General features: G+C 41.1%; 1 protein-coding gene across 2 annotated transcripts in view; it reads right to left on the reverse strand.

The window, feature by feature from the left end:
- The window catches only part of RELN (reelin), a 321,986-nt gene that overhangs the window by 73,641 nt on the left and 229,552 nt on the right, over positions 1–18,793 (reverse strand). For both annotated transcript variants that reach the window (XM_080391905.1, XM_080391904.1), the window contains 5 exons: positions 15,211–15,403; positions 12,408–12,520; positions 5,302–5,439; positions 4,266–4,452; positions 313–518 (listed from right to left, as the gene is read on the reverse strand). In XM_080391905.1, coding sequence (XP_080248031.1) covers positions 313–518; positions 4,266–4,452; positions 5,302–5,439; positions 12,408–12,520; positions 15,211–15,403 — 837 coding nt within the window. The remainder of the gene's footprint in view (positions 1–312; positions 519–4,265; positions 4,453–5,301; positions 5,440–12,407; positions 12,521–15,210; positions 15,404–18,793) is intronic.

An 18,793-nucleotide genomic window follows, 5' to 3' on the forward strand; every position in this document is an offset into this window, starting at 1 on the left:
ACCTCTTTTGGGTAAGTTCTGTACTTGCTTACTAATGTTTTGCAGATATTAGCATTTCAGTCATGTTTCACATGGGAGGTGAGTGACTGGAAACTTTCTATTTTACTTCATTATTTTTAAGGCCCACTTTCATTAGATTTTTCCATCCTAGTGACAGTAGTAGTTTACTTTGGCAGCCTGGAAAAGTTTCCATATAATGACAGCTTTTAAACGTTATAACTTGAAATTGTTACTCATGTTTTCATAAATTGAGAAATAGGTGTTTTTTTAAAAGCTGATGCAGTACAGATTTAATTTAGAGCAAAATTATACCTGGGTTTGCTGAAATCAGAGAAATACATTTCTGCTAGTAGCTGCCAGTTGATACCGCCGTTATTGCTGTACTGCAGCAGCACACCTTCTTCTCTGCTGTCCGGTTTATTGCATGAAGAACTGTCTCCTCCTATCTGGATGTAAAACTGGACAAAATCCACCCAGGTCGTATCCAAATCCCAGCTTACCAACTGTCTTTTTCCAGCCTACAATATAAAGAACAGAGAGACAATAATAATATTATATATATCACTTTCACTATGAATAGACATTATTTGAAGTCCAACAGAGATGAATATTGCACAGAAAACTGCACAACACGGAGGACACTGAATTCTGTGTTAACATGGAATGTTTTTGCCTTTCACACAATGATTCTGCTTGGCCATTCTTTATGTCTTAATGACCATGTTGTGATGCCACAAGAATTTTTATTATTATATTTCAACACACAATGCAACTTCACAGCACAATTTCCACACAGCTGATTCATCTCATTCTTTCAAGGCCCCAGGTACCTTCAGAAGACAAAAAGCAGATGCTGGGTATCCTGAGTCAACCAGGGGTAAATTTTTAAGTATTCAGCTTTTTAATCATAAAGCAGTAAAAGGACATTTCTGCAGTCTCATTTCCCCAGTCAAATCTTGTACTGTGTAGGGTTACCCAATCATCTGAAATTACAGCCCCTATAATGCCGGTTGCTTGAAGCCCATCTCCTACAGCAGAACAAGGGAGTGGCATTTTCTTTTCATGCCTCGCCTGAGTAGGACTTGTTCCTATGCAAAACTAAGGCTTTTTCCTAGCAAGTGTTGTAAATCAGGAGTCTTTCAACTACAACCTCTGGATTTGGTTTCAGGTTTACCTAAGCATTAAGTGAAATTAAGAGAAAAAAAAGAGAAAAAAGAGAAAAAAAGAGCCTCATAAATTATAACGAACAGCTTTTCCAAGGATGTTTTTGAATTCTAGCAGGAAACAGCTCTTGGGTGTCTATGCTGTGGTCAACATGGTCACTCTCTGCATGTTGGCAAAGGAAGGCAGAGTATATTCAGCTAAAAAAAAGCTTTAAGTTTTAAAAGCCTTTTATTGTAACTGGAATTAGCCTGTTCCCCTCTTCCCCTGTGCCCTGGTGCTTGAGGCTGAGCTTGTGGGTTTGCATATCAGCAACCTATGTGATATGAAGCTGCCCATGCTGAGGCAGGACAGAGGTTCCCACAGAGGTGACCCCCATGCCCCATGCCTGGCACAGCCCTGCAGCGACACAGCGTTGTGCCACCGCAAGCTTTTATAGGTAGGGCAAAGCCAAATATGTGCAGCTGGAGGGAGGCTGCAGGGATCATACTTCGGCATTCATTAAAAGTAGCTGCAACCTGGCACTGCTCCCCAAAATGGATCAGAACTGGCAACACGCCTAGTATTTCTAATTCCCTAAAAATCATGGGTTCCTGTCCATCTCCGAGCACAAAAAGGTACCTAAAAGGAAAACATGGCTAAGTTATAAAATGATGCCTATGTTTTAAGTAATATTTATGGTTTTCTCTGGCTCACTTGTACATTCATGACCCTTCTGACAAATTTCCAGACAAATCTGAGATAAGCAAGTGACGTGATCTTGCTGGACGTAAGTAACAAGATTTATGGGCTGAGATTTAAAATATCATCTGTGGGTTTTAATAAGATGATATATGAATTTTAATCCTGTTCCACTCACCACCTCTTTCCCCTTTCTACCTAGTTCAGGGTAAACAGCACAGATAAATACTACTTGCTTGCTTTCTCAGAACATTTTACTTTGCTGATGTTGCAGGCTGAGTCCATAGCTCATTTGCAGACCCCACCAAACAGGCCACGTCACACTCCTAGACTAATTTCTGGAAGCTGAATGCTTGTGTTTTTGAAACTTGGTTAGCTTGCACCACTGATGAAAACTAAAACCCATGAAGAATCCTTTGACCCTTGGAAAACTCGTTTAGGATACAGTCATATTGATTTGATCTTGAATTATGCCTGCTGTTTTGGTTTATTTGGTGGTTTACCCCTAGGAGCAAAGCTTTCCTGGGTGGTGCTGTGAGAGTGAGATGGGCTGAGTTTTGGGTGCAGCCCCATGTGGCTAATACTGGCCAAAGTGACACTGATAATCTTTTGGTAGTTTGCTTTCACAGCTTCATTTGGAGATCCATAAGAATTTGAAATTATCATCATCAAATCAAACCATTGATAATAAAGATGCAAACGCCCTTGCTGCCCCACGGGTAGGTGTATCCCAGTTGGCTGTGGGTACCCAAAGTATTGACCTGCCGTGGATCAAACTCTGGCTGTAAAACTATTCCAGGTGGGTTTTCCGTATCTACACCCCACAGCAGCTCTGCCTGCCAAAGGGTTAACCACAGAACCAGGTTAATTGAGAAAGGGCACGAGTGACATAAAACCTCACAGGAATTGCAGGGGCTAACTGAAAGAGCTCTGTATTCTGAACACACCTACAATTGATTCAAATAAGTTGTAAAACAAAAGATAGAGGGTTGGCAGAACAAAGCCAACATTAATTCCGGTAGCAGTACTTGATTATGGCAGTAAATATTAGACATTCAAATAAAAAGTGGCTATTTGAGCAAATGAAAAGAAATTGAGCCTGTGAATATGAGCTCCCAAAACAATACACAACTGTTGGGCAACTATAAAAATAATTTTTTATTACCTACCAGCATGGCCACTATATGACTTGAAAAAGATCTAAAAAGAAGTGAAATAAACCACCTTCTGTTGATGCCACATAGACTGCTACTACTCAAGAAATGAATGATAACCTAACCCTTAGAGATCAATAGAAAGAAGCCAGGAATTTCTAAATGAGTTTTTCACTCCTCCTTAGCAAAAATCAGAAGAAAGATCATAGCAGGTTAATTCTAATTTAGCAAACTACTTATGAGAAACTTGGCATAAGGAACTGAGCCAGAAGGAAAAACATCTAACAGAGAAGACAATTATATAAAAAATCCAATTATCACAATTAGCTAGTTATACTGATTGGTTTATTATGAAATTTTCAGCACAGAGCTGCATTTCCAGGGGAGCTGGATGTGAGACTACATAGGAGTGCCGAAAATTATTTGATGGGTTAGATTTTTGTAATGAGGTGAACAACACACAATTATACAGCGTTGCATATTGGGTTATTCTTCTGGGACTAATCTGGCTTTCATGACAGCGGTGGCAGTTTGATCAAACCTTTAGAAGAGAAGCACATAGCTGCGTTTATACTATTCCTTTCAATTAAGAACAAAATCCAGTACTAGACTCGAGGAGCAACAATAAAAAATAAATCTGTGATTACAACCCGTAATCTTACATCTGGTCATAAAGATCTTTTTTTATTTTAGTTATAATTGTTATTAGTTAGCAGAATTCCCTATCTCTCTTTCCTGCTCTATTATTTTTGTCTGCAAAGCATCCAAGTTATACAAAAGAGTATGCTCCTACAGGCTAACCACTTCCTTAAAGTCTGGCGGCGTAGTTTTTTCACAGGTTGTTGGTCCTGTGACCTCCGATTAAGCTGCCTGTCCCCTGGAAAGCAAACCTTTCTCCATCCCTTTCCCACAACAGTACAGAAAAAACAAATGGGAGCTGCTGGAAGCTGAGAAAGTCTTAAAGCAGTCTTAAGTCTTAAAGCAGAAAATGCACAATTAAGACAGTATGAATGTATACACTTCCCAGCGCACTGACAATTTACTTCCTTCCACTACAGCTGATATTTCTTGAATACATTATGCGTGTCTTTCCCTACTTCTTTTGATTGCTTTGTTCTTCACCTGCAGAGCACAGCTGTGCTGTTTAAGGCACTTCTCATACTGCATGCAGCTTTCTGCCACCTTCCTTTTCTTTGCCACACAACCGCATCACGCTCCATTCAAACCTACAGTATGTGCCTTTCTCAGCCTCCCATCCCTCGTTAGTACCTTGTTGAAGTACAGTGAGGAGCCAGAGGAGATGACCCCACAGCCTTCTTCAGGCTTGACGATCTCTCCCCCAATAATTTCCTGCCACTCTGTCTTCAGGCTGTCTGTGTTCTCGAAATCAGACATGACAGTCGAAGGAAGGGGATTTTCAGGCTGACATTCAGTACCCCGAAACCCCAAGTCACACCTGCAAGGAAGTGTAAATGTAACAAGCTTTTAAAGACTTTATTTGGCACTGGTAATTACTTAAGGTGGTGCACTGTCCTTTAAAAATGAGATGTGAAATAAAAAAAACATTCTAGGATTGGAATTTTGGATCCTGGAAACAAACTTGAGTAACTGTATAACGGAAAAAAGCTAAAAAACTCTAAAAAGCTAAATAATAAATAATACAATTACTTTAACATAGTAATTTATATAAATCTGGTTTTATAATTTGTTTTATAAAATGAATACAATGTATTATATTTATTCATCTTATAATAATTTATATTTAAAATTTTAAATAAAAATAAAATGAATAATTAATACACAATAAGAATATATATTAAAAAAATTAAAAAGCTTAAAGAAGTTTCTAAAAAAACCCTGTGGTGTCCAGAAAGTTTAAATCTATAGTCTGTACCCTTGGTATTGCACCCAGTCTGACAAAGGCTGTCAGGCAGTGCTGAGCTGGTCCCTGGCATCCTTCTGATCCCCAGCAAAACAGCTCCAGCACTGAGCTGATCCTTGCGGTCCTTGTGGGAAGGGCTAGAGGGGTCACAAGGACACCTGCGGCAGGACAGCCCTGTGCCACTGAAAGCTATTCTGATGCCTGGATCTACCAAGGGTATGGGTTCTTGGACAGAGAGGTGTGGAGCAACTGGTTGTTAATGTTGCTTGAGTAGTCTAATACCGCCCCCCATGGCTTTTATTTGTTAGTGCTTAATCTAAAAATAAGAACAACGGAGCAGGGTGCGGGGTGGGGAAGCAAAATAATAGGATACCTGAAGTAGCAGGAGACCATTGTTAAGTGGAACTGGCAAATGCTTTATACCTGCAAACGCCGTGGTCACACCAGCCATGTCCGCTGCACATGTTTGGGCACTGCTGTCCGATGTAGATGTTGTCTAAGGCCCATTCATCTTGGGCTGTGTAGTAGCACTGACTCCAGCGGAAACGTGTGGCGCTGGACCTTAAAACCAATAACAACACTTTTATTTGCAATTCTTTACAGAACTGTAGGAAAAAAGATGCAACTATAAAAAAATAAAGTAAGGTGTTATCACAATCACAGCTCAGTCTCCAAAGACTGGCACAACCAAAGGCAGATTTTGGAATTGACCTTTTTAGATGATGGACAGGGCTCTATAAGGGCCTTTCCATCATTAATGACATTTCTGAGGAAGGCTGCAGATGTGTTACAGGGCGTTTTGTGCATTATTTTAAGATAAACCTATCAATGAATATTATCAGATTTTTATTGAGTGCCACTCTGCAAGGGTCACAGGTTGCAAAACCAGAAAGGTGGATCTAGGACACTACTTTAATTACATTTTTGCTCACAATTAACAGGATATAAGTTGTGTAAAAAGGTTTCTTCTGATATTTATAATTAAAAACAACTATTAAATTAAAGTTCTTGAGTGTAAGCATTTCTCCTCTTTGAATACTGGCTATTTCCTTCAACACTAATTAACTGTTTTTTATTGGCTATAGAATTTTTTTTTTGTCAGGATGATTCTAAACTAGATTTTACTCACATACTACTGGTGACATTGCAATCACAAGTTTTTAACAAAGATCCTGTTTCATAGCACCTGTTTTTTTTCCCCATGGTTAATAGCTCACTCTTGGCCAACTACTGGAACAAAATCTGTAACACCCAATGTTTAATTCATACATTCATACATGTATTTTGAATACATTAATATTAAAAAAATAATTCATACATTATATGTAATATATTTATATTTTTATATATATATATATAAAACTAAGCTCTGGGTATTTCTAATATTCTTCAAGCAGAATACCTTGCTCTAGTTTCTCCTTTCGAGTTAAATTTTTTCTCTTCAACAGCTTTATTTTCTTTATTATAGTGGGGTCAGGTAACATATGTATTAAAAAGTGCTTGGTGTTGGTCCTCTAGAGATTGTCCAGTGCAACACTGTCATTTTCCATGCTGAGTGACTCCTGCTAGCCAACCCCAGCCTCATATCCACCACCCTCAAAAATCAAGGCTGGAGAACAGATTGAATAATGAGAAGAGGAATTTTTTGTCACTGTTGAGCCTTTCCAACCTGCCCTGCCAACCTGCGCACATCCAACAGGTTACAGGCACTGGCTAGAGGCAGCTCCCAGCTGGTAGGCGCAGGGATACTCCAATCTATGCTTGTGCCAGAATGAGATTAAGATAAATATGTTGCGTGTGAAGTGAAACAAAGACGGGAAATCATTCATTTTCATGCAGCAAAAGGGGCTGTGCTGGCTGCGTGATGCATCTGGGAAAAAAGGGGTGGGTGGGGGCAACGTGGGTGCTGAGGCTGGGTTGCAAAGCTATGTAGGGGATGGACAGGGAAGGCAAGTTTGACTGTGGAGAATTAAAAACCAGACTTTAAAATGGGACAGGCCTATGCCTGGCCAAGGGCTGACTAGACAGGCTGTGGATGAGAAGCAGGAGGTTCCTACAAGAAGTAGGAGTTTCTTTCCTAGCCCGTTTCTGAGCTGTACGGCTATGTTATGATGGCACAGGATGTAATGCTGTTACTACAATTCAAGACAAAGAGCCCTTCCTCCTACCCCCAAAAATTTATGTAGAGTAAGACCTATTAAAGTGAATATTATAAAGGTGCCTGAGCCACCTGCTCACATGTATGGAAGTAGAGAAGTGGATAAAGGAGGGCTGTGCAGCCACAATGAACAGTACAGCTGAGCATGTCATGTTATAAGGACACAAAGATTAGTTTAGTACACGTTTGGAGAAATTTTTAAAACACCAATTTTGAATTTCTTTAGCAAACAAGTGAAGCTGCCCAAAGGCTTGATTTTTAATTGGAATGACCCCTGTTTGTTTTAAATATCTGCTTGATATTGCAAATACTGTAATCATTTTTACAGCACGCAGAGCTAATCTGTGGGGGCAGATCTGCTGATTAAATACTCCCTCAGGATACAACGTATTGATGGGTTACATTAAAAGAGCTATGAATTATCCATTAAAAGTGCACAATGCCAGTAATCTGCACATGAAGGACCTCCTAAGCTTGCATAGGCACAACGGACGGTCCATATTCACCACGATTATTTACTGTTTATTTTTGAAGTGCTCTGAAGTCAGCTTGTCAGGTTGGTGGTGGCGTTCATGTTCGCTACAGAACATCAACAGCACCGCAGAGATCCCAGAGAGGCTGTGTGCTCCGGAGGGACTGCTAACACCTGGTGTTAACTCTCATGTGGGCTGAGCAAAATAACAATACTGAAACCAAAGAAAGGTTTTAGAGCAGGCAACGCGCCCCCAGCCATGACCTCCCAGCACAATAAAGTCGTGTCATGTTGTCTGCCCAGGTGACAGGAGGGCATGCCTTGCGGCCAGGCCTCTCCGGTTTTTGGTAGGGAAGGCATGTGGGTAGAGGTGGGGTGTGTGACTGCAGCCCAGGGGTATCTACACAAATTGGGGGGTGGGAGGGGGGGATTCACAGTGACAGAGGGGCAATTTTGCCATCCCATGGAAGTCTTGTGGTGCCCAACAAGTGGCGGTGCTGCCTGGATGCAGTTCCCCATGCTGCTTGGTGTGGCATTGGTGGCATTTCCTCAGCCGCTCGCTGGCCTCTGCCAGGCGCAAACATCCCTGCAGGGTGGCTGTGGGGGTTCATCGCGGTGGGGTTTGGGGCACCCCTCACACCCACCCTACGCAAACAGCGGGGAGAGCCCACCCACGGGTAATAACGACGCACACCTCTGTGCCCAGGGCAGCACCACAGCTGAAACCCCACGGAGAAGACCCCTGTGCAGCACTGCTGCGGGGCTGTTCCCTGGGCTGGGCCTGCACTGGCAGGCATGGAGGCTGGCAAAGGCTGGCAGCACAGAGGCCAGCAGCACGGAGGCCAGCAGCATGGAGGCCAGCAGGCACAGAGGACAACAGAGGCCGGCAGCATGGAGGCTGCCAACACAGAGGCCAGCAGGCACAGACGCTGGCAGCACAGAGGCCGGCAGCATGGAGGCAGCAGGCATGGAGGCTGGCAGGCTTAGTAGCTGACAGCCTGTGCTGGGGCTCGCCTGGGTTTCGCCTCAGCAAAATGTTTCCCTGGGCAGGTTCAGTGTCCCGCTCCCGCTGCCGGGCTGGCCACCCCACCAGGCACAGAGCACAGGGTCACGCGCCGCTGGAGCGGCTCTGCCTTCCTCCTCGGGTCTCAGATGTTGGCTGCACGTCAAGCTAAGGCTGAGCTCAGCTCCCCTTGTTTCTTAGAGGCTTCCCCAGATGAATGCAGTGATGGCAGGAGACTTGTTTCCCTCATTTAAGGGAGGAGTTGCGTTGCCGCCTGGAGATGAACATGCAGCTGAAAAGGAGGTGTGTGCATTGGCTGGGCAGCTGGGGACTGTCCCTGGGGAGCAACATCTTAGCGGATGTGGGTTATTTTTAGCTTGAGACAGAGAAAGCTCTGCTCCAGGACAGCTTTGTGGCTGCGGCAATCCCATGGCCCCCGAGATGCTGCGGGATGAGGGGCTGCCCTCACCTTCCCACCCAGCCAGGTGGTCATTGGCAACCCATGGAATGTGGGGCTGCTGTCACACGGCTGTGGGCCACAACAGCTCTCACAGACTCAGATCCCTTTCTGGGCATGGGATAGTGTGCGTTAAGCTGAATTCACAACTGCAAAAGCAACGTGGCCGAAAGGCTGGTCCCGCTCACTGGTTTTGAAAGCTTTCCAAGGCTGCTCTTGCACCTCGAGGTAACAGTGGCTTAACAGGATTATGCTGTTAAAAATGCTCATCAGCATTTTAAAAAAGCCATGTTAACTGAGAAAAGAGAATAAGGAGATGAGTGTCAGCTGCATTCTCAGTGATAAAATATCAGTTTTTTTGACAGTCACCATTTGGACACCTATTCAAACGGGAAGTACAGTATTGAGGAGTTAAGAAAGCATTTTATTACAACCAAAATAAACTACCCTAGTTCCTCACATGTCTTCCCAGGTTTGTTCGTTGGGGTTTGGGTTTATTTTTATTGGTTGCTGGTTTTTTTTTTTTCTTTTTTTTTATGCTACTGGAAGGCAATCTGGCTTTCTGATGAAATATCTAAGTTAGGCTGATGTCAAATAAAAGTCACTGTTGTTGTGTGACATTTTACATAAGCACAAGAAAATCATGTCCCAGATGTATTGTGAGTGAAATAATGTTCTTTCTGTTATAGACTTTTTCTGATATGTGGGTTAAAATAAAATCATTGTCTTCTCTCCTGATATTAAAACCCCTAATGATCTAATGCAAATTTGTAGCTGATAAAATTGTATTTGCTACCTTCTGAGTTACCGTAATTACATTTACCCAATTATCCTGAAACTCTCATTCAGTCATTAGGTGTTGATTTGTTTATGAAGTCAGCAACTGACAGCTGCTTGTATCTCATTAAGGCCTGTTCATATGTAAATGCCTCCCATAAAACTGAAATTAATTTTCATCAGTGTTAGAAATGTTCAGTTCAAGTACAATACAATTTCAGTGAGCAGGTGCATATATTTCATTTCTCCAGTACAAGTCTCACTGTTGCAGCAGACCTCCTAACACCTCAAATCTCAGATAACACGGGGACCTTGTAAACCCATGCTTGCCAGATGCAGAACATCTACAGATGTGCAGAAATACCAGCATGCCCAGAAAGTTTTACAGGAGAAATAGGTGCTGTTTTTAACAACATCCTGGCTGCATGAGCACAGCACTGCAGCCGGAGACTACCTGTGCACCCAGGGTGCAGACCCTCAGCAAAGACGAGTGCACGCTGGAATAAAAGCCCTGGCAATCATAGCAGGGCTGCACAGGGGTGTGAAGGCATGTCGAGGCTACCAAGGGCCAGAGCAAGGCTAATGAGACTTCAGTCCTCAGTCCTGAATCCTTATTTAGGTGGTTTATTTCCCTGAGCAGTAAGCACAGCGCAGGCTGTGTATTTGGCAGCCCTTGTCTTGTGGGGCTGAACCATTGGGAAGGCAGATGACCTGGCTCTCCCCCTCTGCACTGTTCTTCCCAGCCATCACCAAATTTTTGCCCATGGATGGTTGTTGCAGGGGGGCACGGGTGGGGAAGGGAGAGGACAAGGGGGGAGGACACCCTGAAGAAGAGCCCTGCGGTGAATATTTGCTACCAGGCCCCCGGGATTATGCCCTCTGTGTGGCCAGACTGGCAGAGGAGCTCTCCATGTCAAATGTTCACCAGTAACCTCCAGGTTTGTAAAGGCAGAAACTTGCCCTCAGTTAGTAATGGCGCTTTACAAATACCAAAAAACATCCCCTCCCAATCTCAACCCAAAGGAGCAACTGTGCCCTTGGTCTGCTTGTTGCCAGTGAAAAGGAGGGGAAAAAAGAGGGAAAGCGGCTGAGATGTGTCTGGTGTGCCAGATTGCTTTTGGTGGGGAACATGCAGCCATCCTTCCTCTTCACCCCGATTACAGCACAGCACAACACAGTCATACTGAACATGTGCTTTATGAAGAGCAAAGTAATGTTCAGTGGTAATTCGTACCTTAATTACAAACAAAACCCTGCTAACAAACAGGAATCCCTTCAGATACAAGATAGAGTGTGAAATAGTTATGATTTGTGTGCAGCATAAAACAGGAACCCAGCTATTATTTCATCATAATTTCTCCCCACAGTATCCTAAATTAAAATGGAATTATTTGCTTCTGTCACCTCATATGCTGAGGAAAATTACTAGATCCTAAAGAAAAAAAGGCCCACAACATTGGTATTATCATCAACTATACAGTGTATAATAATAATTTTAAGTACAGTATATATCTCATAAATAAATTTTAAGATAACAGCCTACTCTTAGAGTATAACCTGCAAAATTGTAGACAGTTTTTAAACTCCTAAGTGCCTAAATAAACCATAGATTTTACAGCTGGTGGCATATAACGGCATGTAAGATTTAGTACATTATAGTCTAACTGCAAAGCAGTTATTTATAGGCTTACTTGAGCCATTTGGTATTATCTAACCTGATATACTTTAAGGATTCAATACTTGCCCCTGATGTTTTGCCTGGAAATAGGAAATTCTGAGTATTGGCTGTACAGTAAAAATGGCCAGCGTGTTGAATGAAGTGGGGTGGCTGGTAGAAATAGGTTGTGTTGAGGCCGTGGAGAGCACAGAAAAATGATGAAGGACAGGGAAATACAATGATAACTTAATCTGAGCAAGCTCTCATTGCAATTGCTGTGATGGATTCAGGTCAAACATAAGCAAAGTGTAAATCTAATTGGAATTATTTAATTCTCAAACGAAGGAAGCCCTGAAGATTATTGAGATATATGACAACTTTTCATTTGTACGTTATAATGAAGCTTTTAAAATAAATAATGGAAGAAATGACCTAGTTAAATAAAAATGTTAGGGCACACAAAACAAGTTTGATTAAAATAATATGAATAGGGTAGTGCTTTCTGATAATTTTTGTTGCTGTTTTTTGCAGAAGAGGATGTTATTTTTGAAGAAATGCTATAAAAAGAAACAAGAGGTAAAAAATTCCCAGAAATGAATCATTAGTTATTGTTTATACAAGGCTTTGGTCTGAAGATGTAAACAATAAGGAATGTGCAAAATAAAAATTAACAATCCAAATAAAGCCTTCCTCCAGTAGGGCATTTACAGACAAGCACCACTGTTTTTGAAAGGGTCTGAACCTTATTAGAAGAGTCACAGTATGTATTAAAAACAATCCTAAACAATAGCTTCTGGTGACTTCACCATCATTTCACTCTTCTGTTATGTAAGGAAGGCATTTTATGTTAAATATCTGCAACAGGTTCAGCTCAGATACCCTGGCGCCCCACCCACAAGCATAAGTATGATCTACAGAGGATTTGATCTTTGTCACAGCAATTTAAAACTAGATGAATTATCTGCACTCTCAAAAAAATAAAAAAAAAAAGAAAGAAATGCTCACCAAGTCTTCTGTGGTAAAAGGACGGTGATTCTCCTCCACTGAGTAAATTCGCTGGAGTGGTAGATACTTGCTGATGTAAACTCCTGACAGCTCGGCATACTGGGAAGACATTCCTTGAAGTAAAACATTTGAAAACCAGATTTAACATTGAGGAAGAACTGGGGATAGAAGAAAGGGTTAAACATTCACTGAATCAGGAGCTTGTCTGGGCCCAGATGTTGGTGTGAAAGACCCAGAGGCAGAAAAATGCTGGCATGATGCAGAGAAATTTCTCAGAAAACTAACAGTAGTACAATTGAGGATAGGAGAAAGCCATATGACTCATTTAAAGAGTTTAGCATTAATGACTAGCAATGCTCTGTTTCCCTCCATGAGATATCTAGCTCATTTTTTTCACAATTCTTGCCCTAACATCTAGCGCAGACTATGAAGTAAGTCTACAAGTCCACTATGGAGTAAGTCTATAGAACTGACCTCCAAACTTTTATATCAGTCATTTTAGAGACCTACTTGTGAGCCCTTGCCTCTGGACGCTGGGTTCCCCCCGCTCCCTCCATCTGCAGTGGGAAGCAGCAGTAGCAACAGACATCGCTACACAAGAGCACCCAACCACGGTCTACTGAAGGTGCCACCAGAGGCCCATGCTCTGCAGATGCATTTACCTTTGACGCCTACAGCAAGTGGTGTAAATTCCCCTTGACTGCTTCTATGATTCTTTCTGCATTTAACTCCTAGATTCCTAGAGAGATCTGTTCCCCAAATTTTCTTTCTTCTTTTCAGAAAATCTGATCATTATCATGTCCTTTTCATACAAAATACAAATAAAGTCCATTATCCTGGCCTCTTACTGTTTTCTAGACCTGCCTTTCCCATGTTACTCCATTTTTCCATAATATTCCATTCATTTATTTATGTATTTCCAGAACAGCAACCAAAATTTTTATGCTGAGATTTTGATGAGGTATTAATGAAGTGCTTGAATGTTATTACTAACCTGTGCGCTGCGCTCCTTTTCTAGCTACCCCTTCAGAGTCCCTTCTGCCACTACTGTCACAGCACAGCTCCTCCTGACCATCCCCACCTCTCTGAAAACCTTTCATTGTTCACTGCTGGACTCATGCCAGCAACACCAGGCAAGAGGGAGAGCTTTGGGACAGACACCTGCATGTGCAAGCAGCCTACTTTGACTGCTCTGAAACTAATAATAAAACAATAATTCTCTAAAGTAGTTAGAGCAATTAAGAATATTTTAATAGTTAAATTATATCTAATATATATATAAATATAAAAATATATAGTAATAGTTATATATTACATATGAAGAAGGGCAGAATGTATTTAACAGAGAAATTTATTGCCCAAATATCTTAGAGTATTAAATGAAGATCTGATAGCTTATTCTGTTTTGTTGAGGGTTTTTTTTCAGTAGATTTTCTAAAGGCTTAGTTTCCTTTCCAGCATTTTTCAAACATTTTTTGTTGATTCATCTCCCCTAGAAGATCTTACAAAACAGGATCTGATCAGTGCTTGTGAAGCAAACAAAACTTTCAAACATTTTAATTAATTAGTGTTTTGTGTATTTGCCAGATTACGTCCTTGAAATATACTACAAATAGCCTTCTCCATTACTCTTTTATCACAGCGACACGGGTGGTGTGAGAAAAATTATTTGGCTGCAAGTTCTTCTCTCTGAACTCAGCTCCACTGAGAGAGAAAAGGAGCACTAAAATCTGAAGGCAACTAATCTTCCATTGATGGCAAGGACAAACCCCAAACACCCACCACTAGGAACTATTCTTGGACACCATGATGATGCCTGCTAGGTATAAAGGACATGAACAATGTTTGAAATACAGTATTTATAGCTTTCCTCTGAATTCTGTTTAAGGTAAGAAAGCATTACTTCGATTTGCAAAATTTAAAAGTTCCCTGCTCTGCCCACCAAAGTAAACGTGGTGAAACACAACGCGGCAAACGGTAACAGGACAATGCTTTCACTGCTCATAGAAGATTTGGGACTGGACATTCAAATCCCTCTCTGAACCTACAGAACATACAGTGAAAAGGCACTAGGACAGATTCCCTGACACCCTCTGAATCTGCTTGGAGGCAGCCCAAGGACCTTGGTTAGTTCACCCTGAGGCCATGGAAAGTCCAGCTTGACATCTAAGAGGGAAAACAAAAGCACAAGTTATGGCCAAATGTGCTATTCACATTTGTGCTGAGGCAGAGCTGAGCCACACGGGGGAATAGCAGCTAACACTGCTATTTGCACTTCTAGCAGAGACGGGGAAAGAGCCGGTCATTACAGCCCTGGACTGTGTTTGAACCAGGGAGGGGAGATGAAAGGCTCTATATTACAATCCCCCGAAGGAATGTGCTTTCCATTTATGAAATGGCTGCACACAAGGGTAGAAAGAATTTCTATCCATTTAAATTCCAGGAAACAGTAGATGCATTTAGCTTTGAAAAAAAAAAACCAACCCAAAACAGTAGCACAGGAAAGATCTCAGCCATTACTCTGTAGCTCTGTCTAAGTGTGCCCCAGTTCTTTTCTCAGGCTTGGTCCATTTCTGTCAGTTTTGTGTTTCAGGTTCTCAGATACCTTTCTTCCAAATATCATGAAGAACAGAACAGTTTAAATACTTCTATTGGTAATTTTGACTGATTTCAACTGAGAATTCCTTTATAGAAAGGGGAATGAGGGAAACATCTCCCTTTGTTCAATGCCACACGTATATCTCTGATGATCTTTGTATAAGCAGAGTTTATGGAAGACAAAGGTCCTCGCTGCCAGCCTCACCTCCTGAACAAGGTGCCACGTGAGGCCATGGTTGGTGGAGTAGTCCAGTTTCACCTGGTTGTCCATATGAGGAGTAAATGCCTGACTGCAGCCCATCACCAAGTTGAACTGTATCATGTATGAAGCTCCGATCTGCATAGACTGGGTCTCCACGTAGCGCATGCTAGAAGCTAACTTTGAATCTCCTGTAAAACTGAGAGATGTAAGGAAAGAATCAGGATCCATCTCCAAAATATTTCAGAAGGGAACATTAAGAATGGTTCTGGGTTAAACGCAGTGCTGCTTCTTTCTTTGTTCTGTAGATTGGCACATGGGATGAGACCATGCACAGAAGCATCTTTCTGTTGGTACCTTCTGCAAATTACAAGAGAGGCCTTGATGTATCCCAGAGTGTGAAACACTGAATTATTCTGTTAGTTCTTACTATATGCTCTTTGTATTAAGGATAACATTAGGATCAAGCAATGGATAATGTACAGAAAAAACAACATAAAGTTAATTCCCCAGGAGTGTCCGTTGCCTAAGGTCGTGTCACAGTAACAGCTGTAATTTCATTCAAACACTGGACAGTAAAGATACACTGCATTTAGTTTAAAATATTCGTATTCAATTGGCTTTTCATTCCACTGATTTTCAAGTGATTCTATATGCAATGCATTCATTGACTTGACTATGTTTTGGGATTAATAATGCCTATACTCAGCTTCTTTTCTGCAAGACACACTGATACAAGAGTTATATTATCCAGTAGACTGGAGAAGATAATTTTGTCAGTAGTAATGTTTGGAACAAACCAAGCCTCGTATACGGTACAAGGTACCCAGTTATCACATACATGGTAACACAACATATAGTTTTAAATTATAGGGTTATTTCAATTTAAATGCAGTTTTTTCTTCTATGCACTCTTGAAAAGGAAAAAAAAAACAACCCCAAACCAACAAATGCAAGAGAGGTATAAGGAGGAAGTAAGAACAACTACGTTTTGAATCCTGCACACTAGCCTTCAAATCAGAACGTTTTTAAGAAATTTCACACAGAATAAAAATCACCTCCTTCTTAGTTTGAGATGTTTAGTTAGTGTCTTCAGAAGTATTGTAGTCCTTTCAGCTAAAACATTTTCTAAAACTGTTTTTAAATGTGAACAATTTAGGATAGGGATTGCATCTTTTTACAGAAAACAACTGCAAATCATCACGCAAAAATAAAAAGGTACATTCAGTACACTGATGACGGGAATAATCTAGTTCAAGGTTGCCCTTATGGTCGAGTAAGTTACAGTTTATCATCTTAAATAAGAAACCCTGACCTTTCAATACCATACAATAAAATATATTAGCTTCTACCCCTGTAAAGTTCAAGGTCATGACGAAGTCAGCATAAAGACTAGGAATACAAGTCAGTGTTACTTAGCACTCTTTTAAATTAATTCACTGACCCACACTCTTTTCTATAGTGTCCCTTCCAGATGGTGCAGTTAAGCTAAGCCATAAATGTCAACATCTTACCTTAAAGTTCTAGAAGAAATTACTGAAAGCTGCCATTAGTTTTACCATTATCAAAGTGCTCTTACTTGGCAGTTAAGATCTGGGCTCCTTTTTGCTCGCTAACCTTGCTCTCTGCAACTTTATTTCCTAAACGATGATCCAGTTCATGGCATCATATGAAACTAACCAGTCTATGTCAATCAGCACCACAAACCAACTGTGGATGGCCATTCCCTGCACTGCTGGGGCACTGTCATGGACAACTGGAACAGAAGGCAGTAAGTCACCTTGGAAAACTGTATCTCAACTGTTTGCTCTTTCAGTGAATGTTGTCAGTGTTTTTGTTCTCAACAGGAAGGATAATTTTATGTTGAGCAGAGGGTATAATGTCCATTCATCCGCGGTCCAGCTGGCAACTCATGGTTTGTGGCTTCATTGGTAGACGTGAATGCACCTCAGAAGAATTTGTTTGGATAATGCCTGAACTTATTTTTCTTTCAAAATTTATTTTATACTTTTCAAAATGACAAAACCCTGCAAATTTAGAAGTTAAAGCTGACTTGGTCTGACAAAATTTTAATTTCTACAATGCAGTTTGAAATTTCATGGCTGATGTGGGAAAACAAAGTTTTACCAAAACCCTCTTGGGAAATCTGTGCCATTACAACCAGGCTCTCTAGGTATCAGTCACCTATGTGCAGTGTAATCAGCTGAAAGTTATAGGCAGCAATGCTTTGGAAAATGATCTGGCATTGCACACATAAACCTGCTCACAACACATCACAGTAACCTAAAGCTCATCTGAACAGAATAAAGGAATTGAAACTAAACAGTCTGATGAATTATCTGCCCAGAAGCTGTCTTCCCCAAAGTGATGGAAGACAAGTGAAGGACCGATATTCGGTATAGGCGCAAAGAAGTAAGTATTTCCTTTTTTCTCTTTGCCTCCACAAAAATTCCCTCTATTCAATATCACAGGTGTAAAACTAGGGAAAAAAACCTTAAACTGTCATCTTTTTTACAGGTGGCATTCAGGTGATGAGTAAACCAATTTAAGTTTAGTATTAATTTTCATTTAATAACTTACCCACTGGATATTATTTAATAACTTAGCCACTGGATATTATACAATACATTAAATAAGCACTGTTTTAAAGGCAAAACAGCTCTTTAAAATGGATATTAAAGAAATGTGTAAAAGGAAGGTAGTGATGAGATGAAGACAATCTGTGATACTCCATAAGAAACTCTTTTAAGGGGAGGAAATCACATTATGGGTTCACAAAGTCCTTTATCATCCATAAATTGCCTCCAGCTGAACAAGGGTAACATTAAAGGTGGGGGCTCCACCTTACTTGCCACTTCCTCACTCTCCAGCTCTCCCGTGTCTGTGGTTAGGGGCATGCTCTTCTGCTGGAATACCAAATATTTCCTTTGTTCTGGGAGTCACGCAGATGCATTACGTTTCCGGATTTTGTAAAAAGCAGAGTAATGTCCCTGGCGTAACAATAATTAACTAAAAAATCTTTAGAAATGAGAATGCAGAGGCTACATTTTTGTATAAGTATGTAGCTGTGAGTTGGTTTCTGGTGTGTACATAATTAGACCTGTGGAGGTGCAGGAACACAATACCCATAGGTGCCCTCAGAACAATTGCTCTCCCTCCAAGCACTGCCAACTAATTGGTACTTCTGGGAATGATATCACAGCCAATGTCAGCCAGTCTGTGCTGTTCCAAACTGCTCTGGGATCCCCAGAGTTACCATGTTTCAAGGCCGCTACTTTCAGGAATACTGAAAAGCCACATTGGATGCAGCTAGTTTTGTAAAGCTGCATTGACCGAGAATATTGACGTGATGGTCAAATGCTCACAGCAGCCCCAACTTTGCTTCCATCAAAAGCAGGAGATGTTTATGTCTTTTCACATCACATCACATCTACTTGGCTAAATAATTCCTAAACATATTCATATATTTTAATTAAGTCAATTACCCAAAATAAACTTCCTGCATGTTACAGAGTACTAATTAATCTAAAAGACAAAACATGTTATAAAACAGGTAAAATATCAAGCTGATGTAGGGCAGTTATATTAC

This window comes from Falco punctatus, assembly GCF_963210335.1.
Source record: "Falco punctatus genome assembly, chromosome: 6".
Lineage (NCBI taxonomy): Eukaryota > Metazoa > Chordata > Aves > Falconiformes > Falconidae > Falco > Falco punctatus.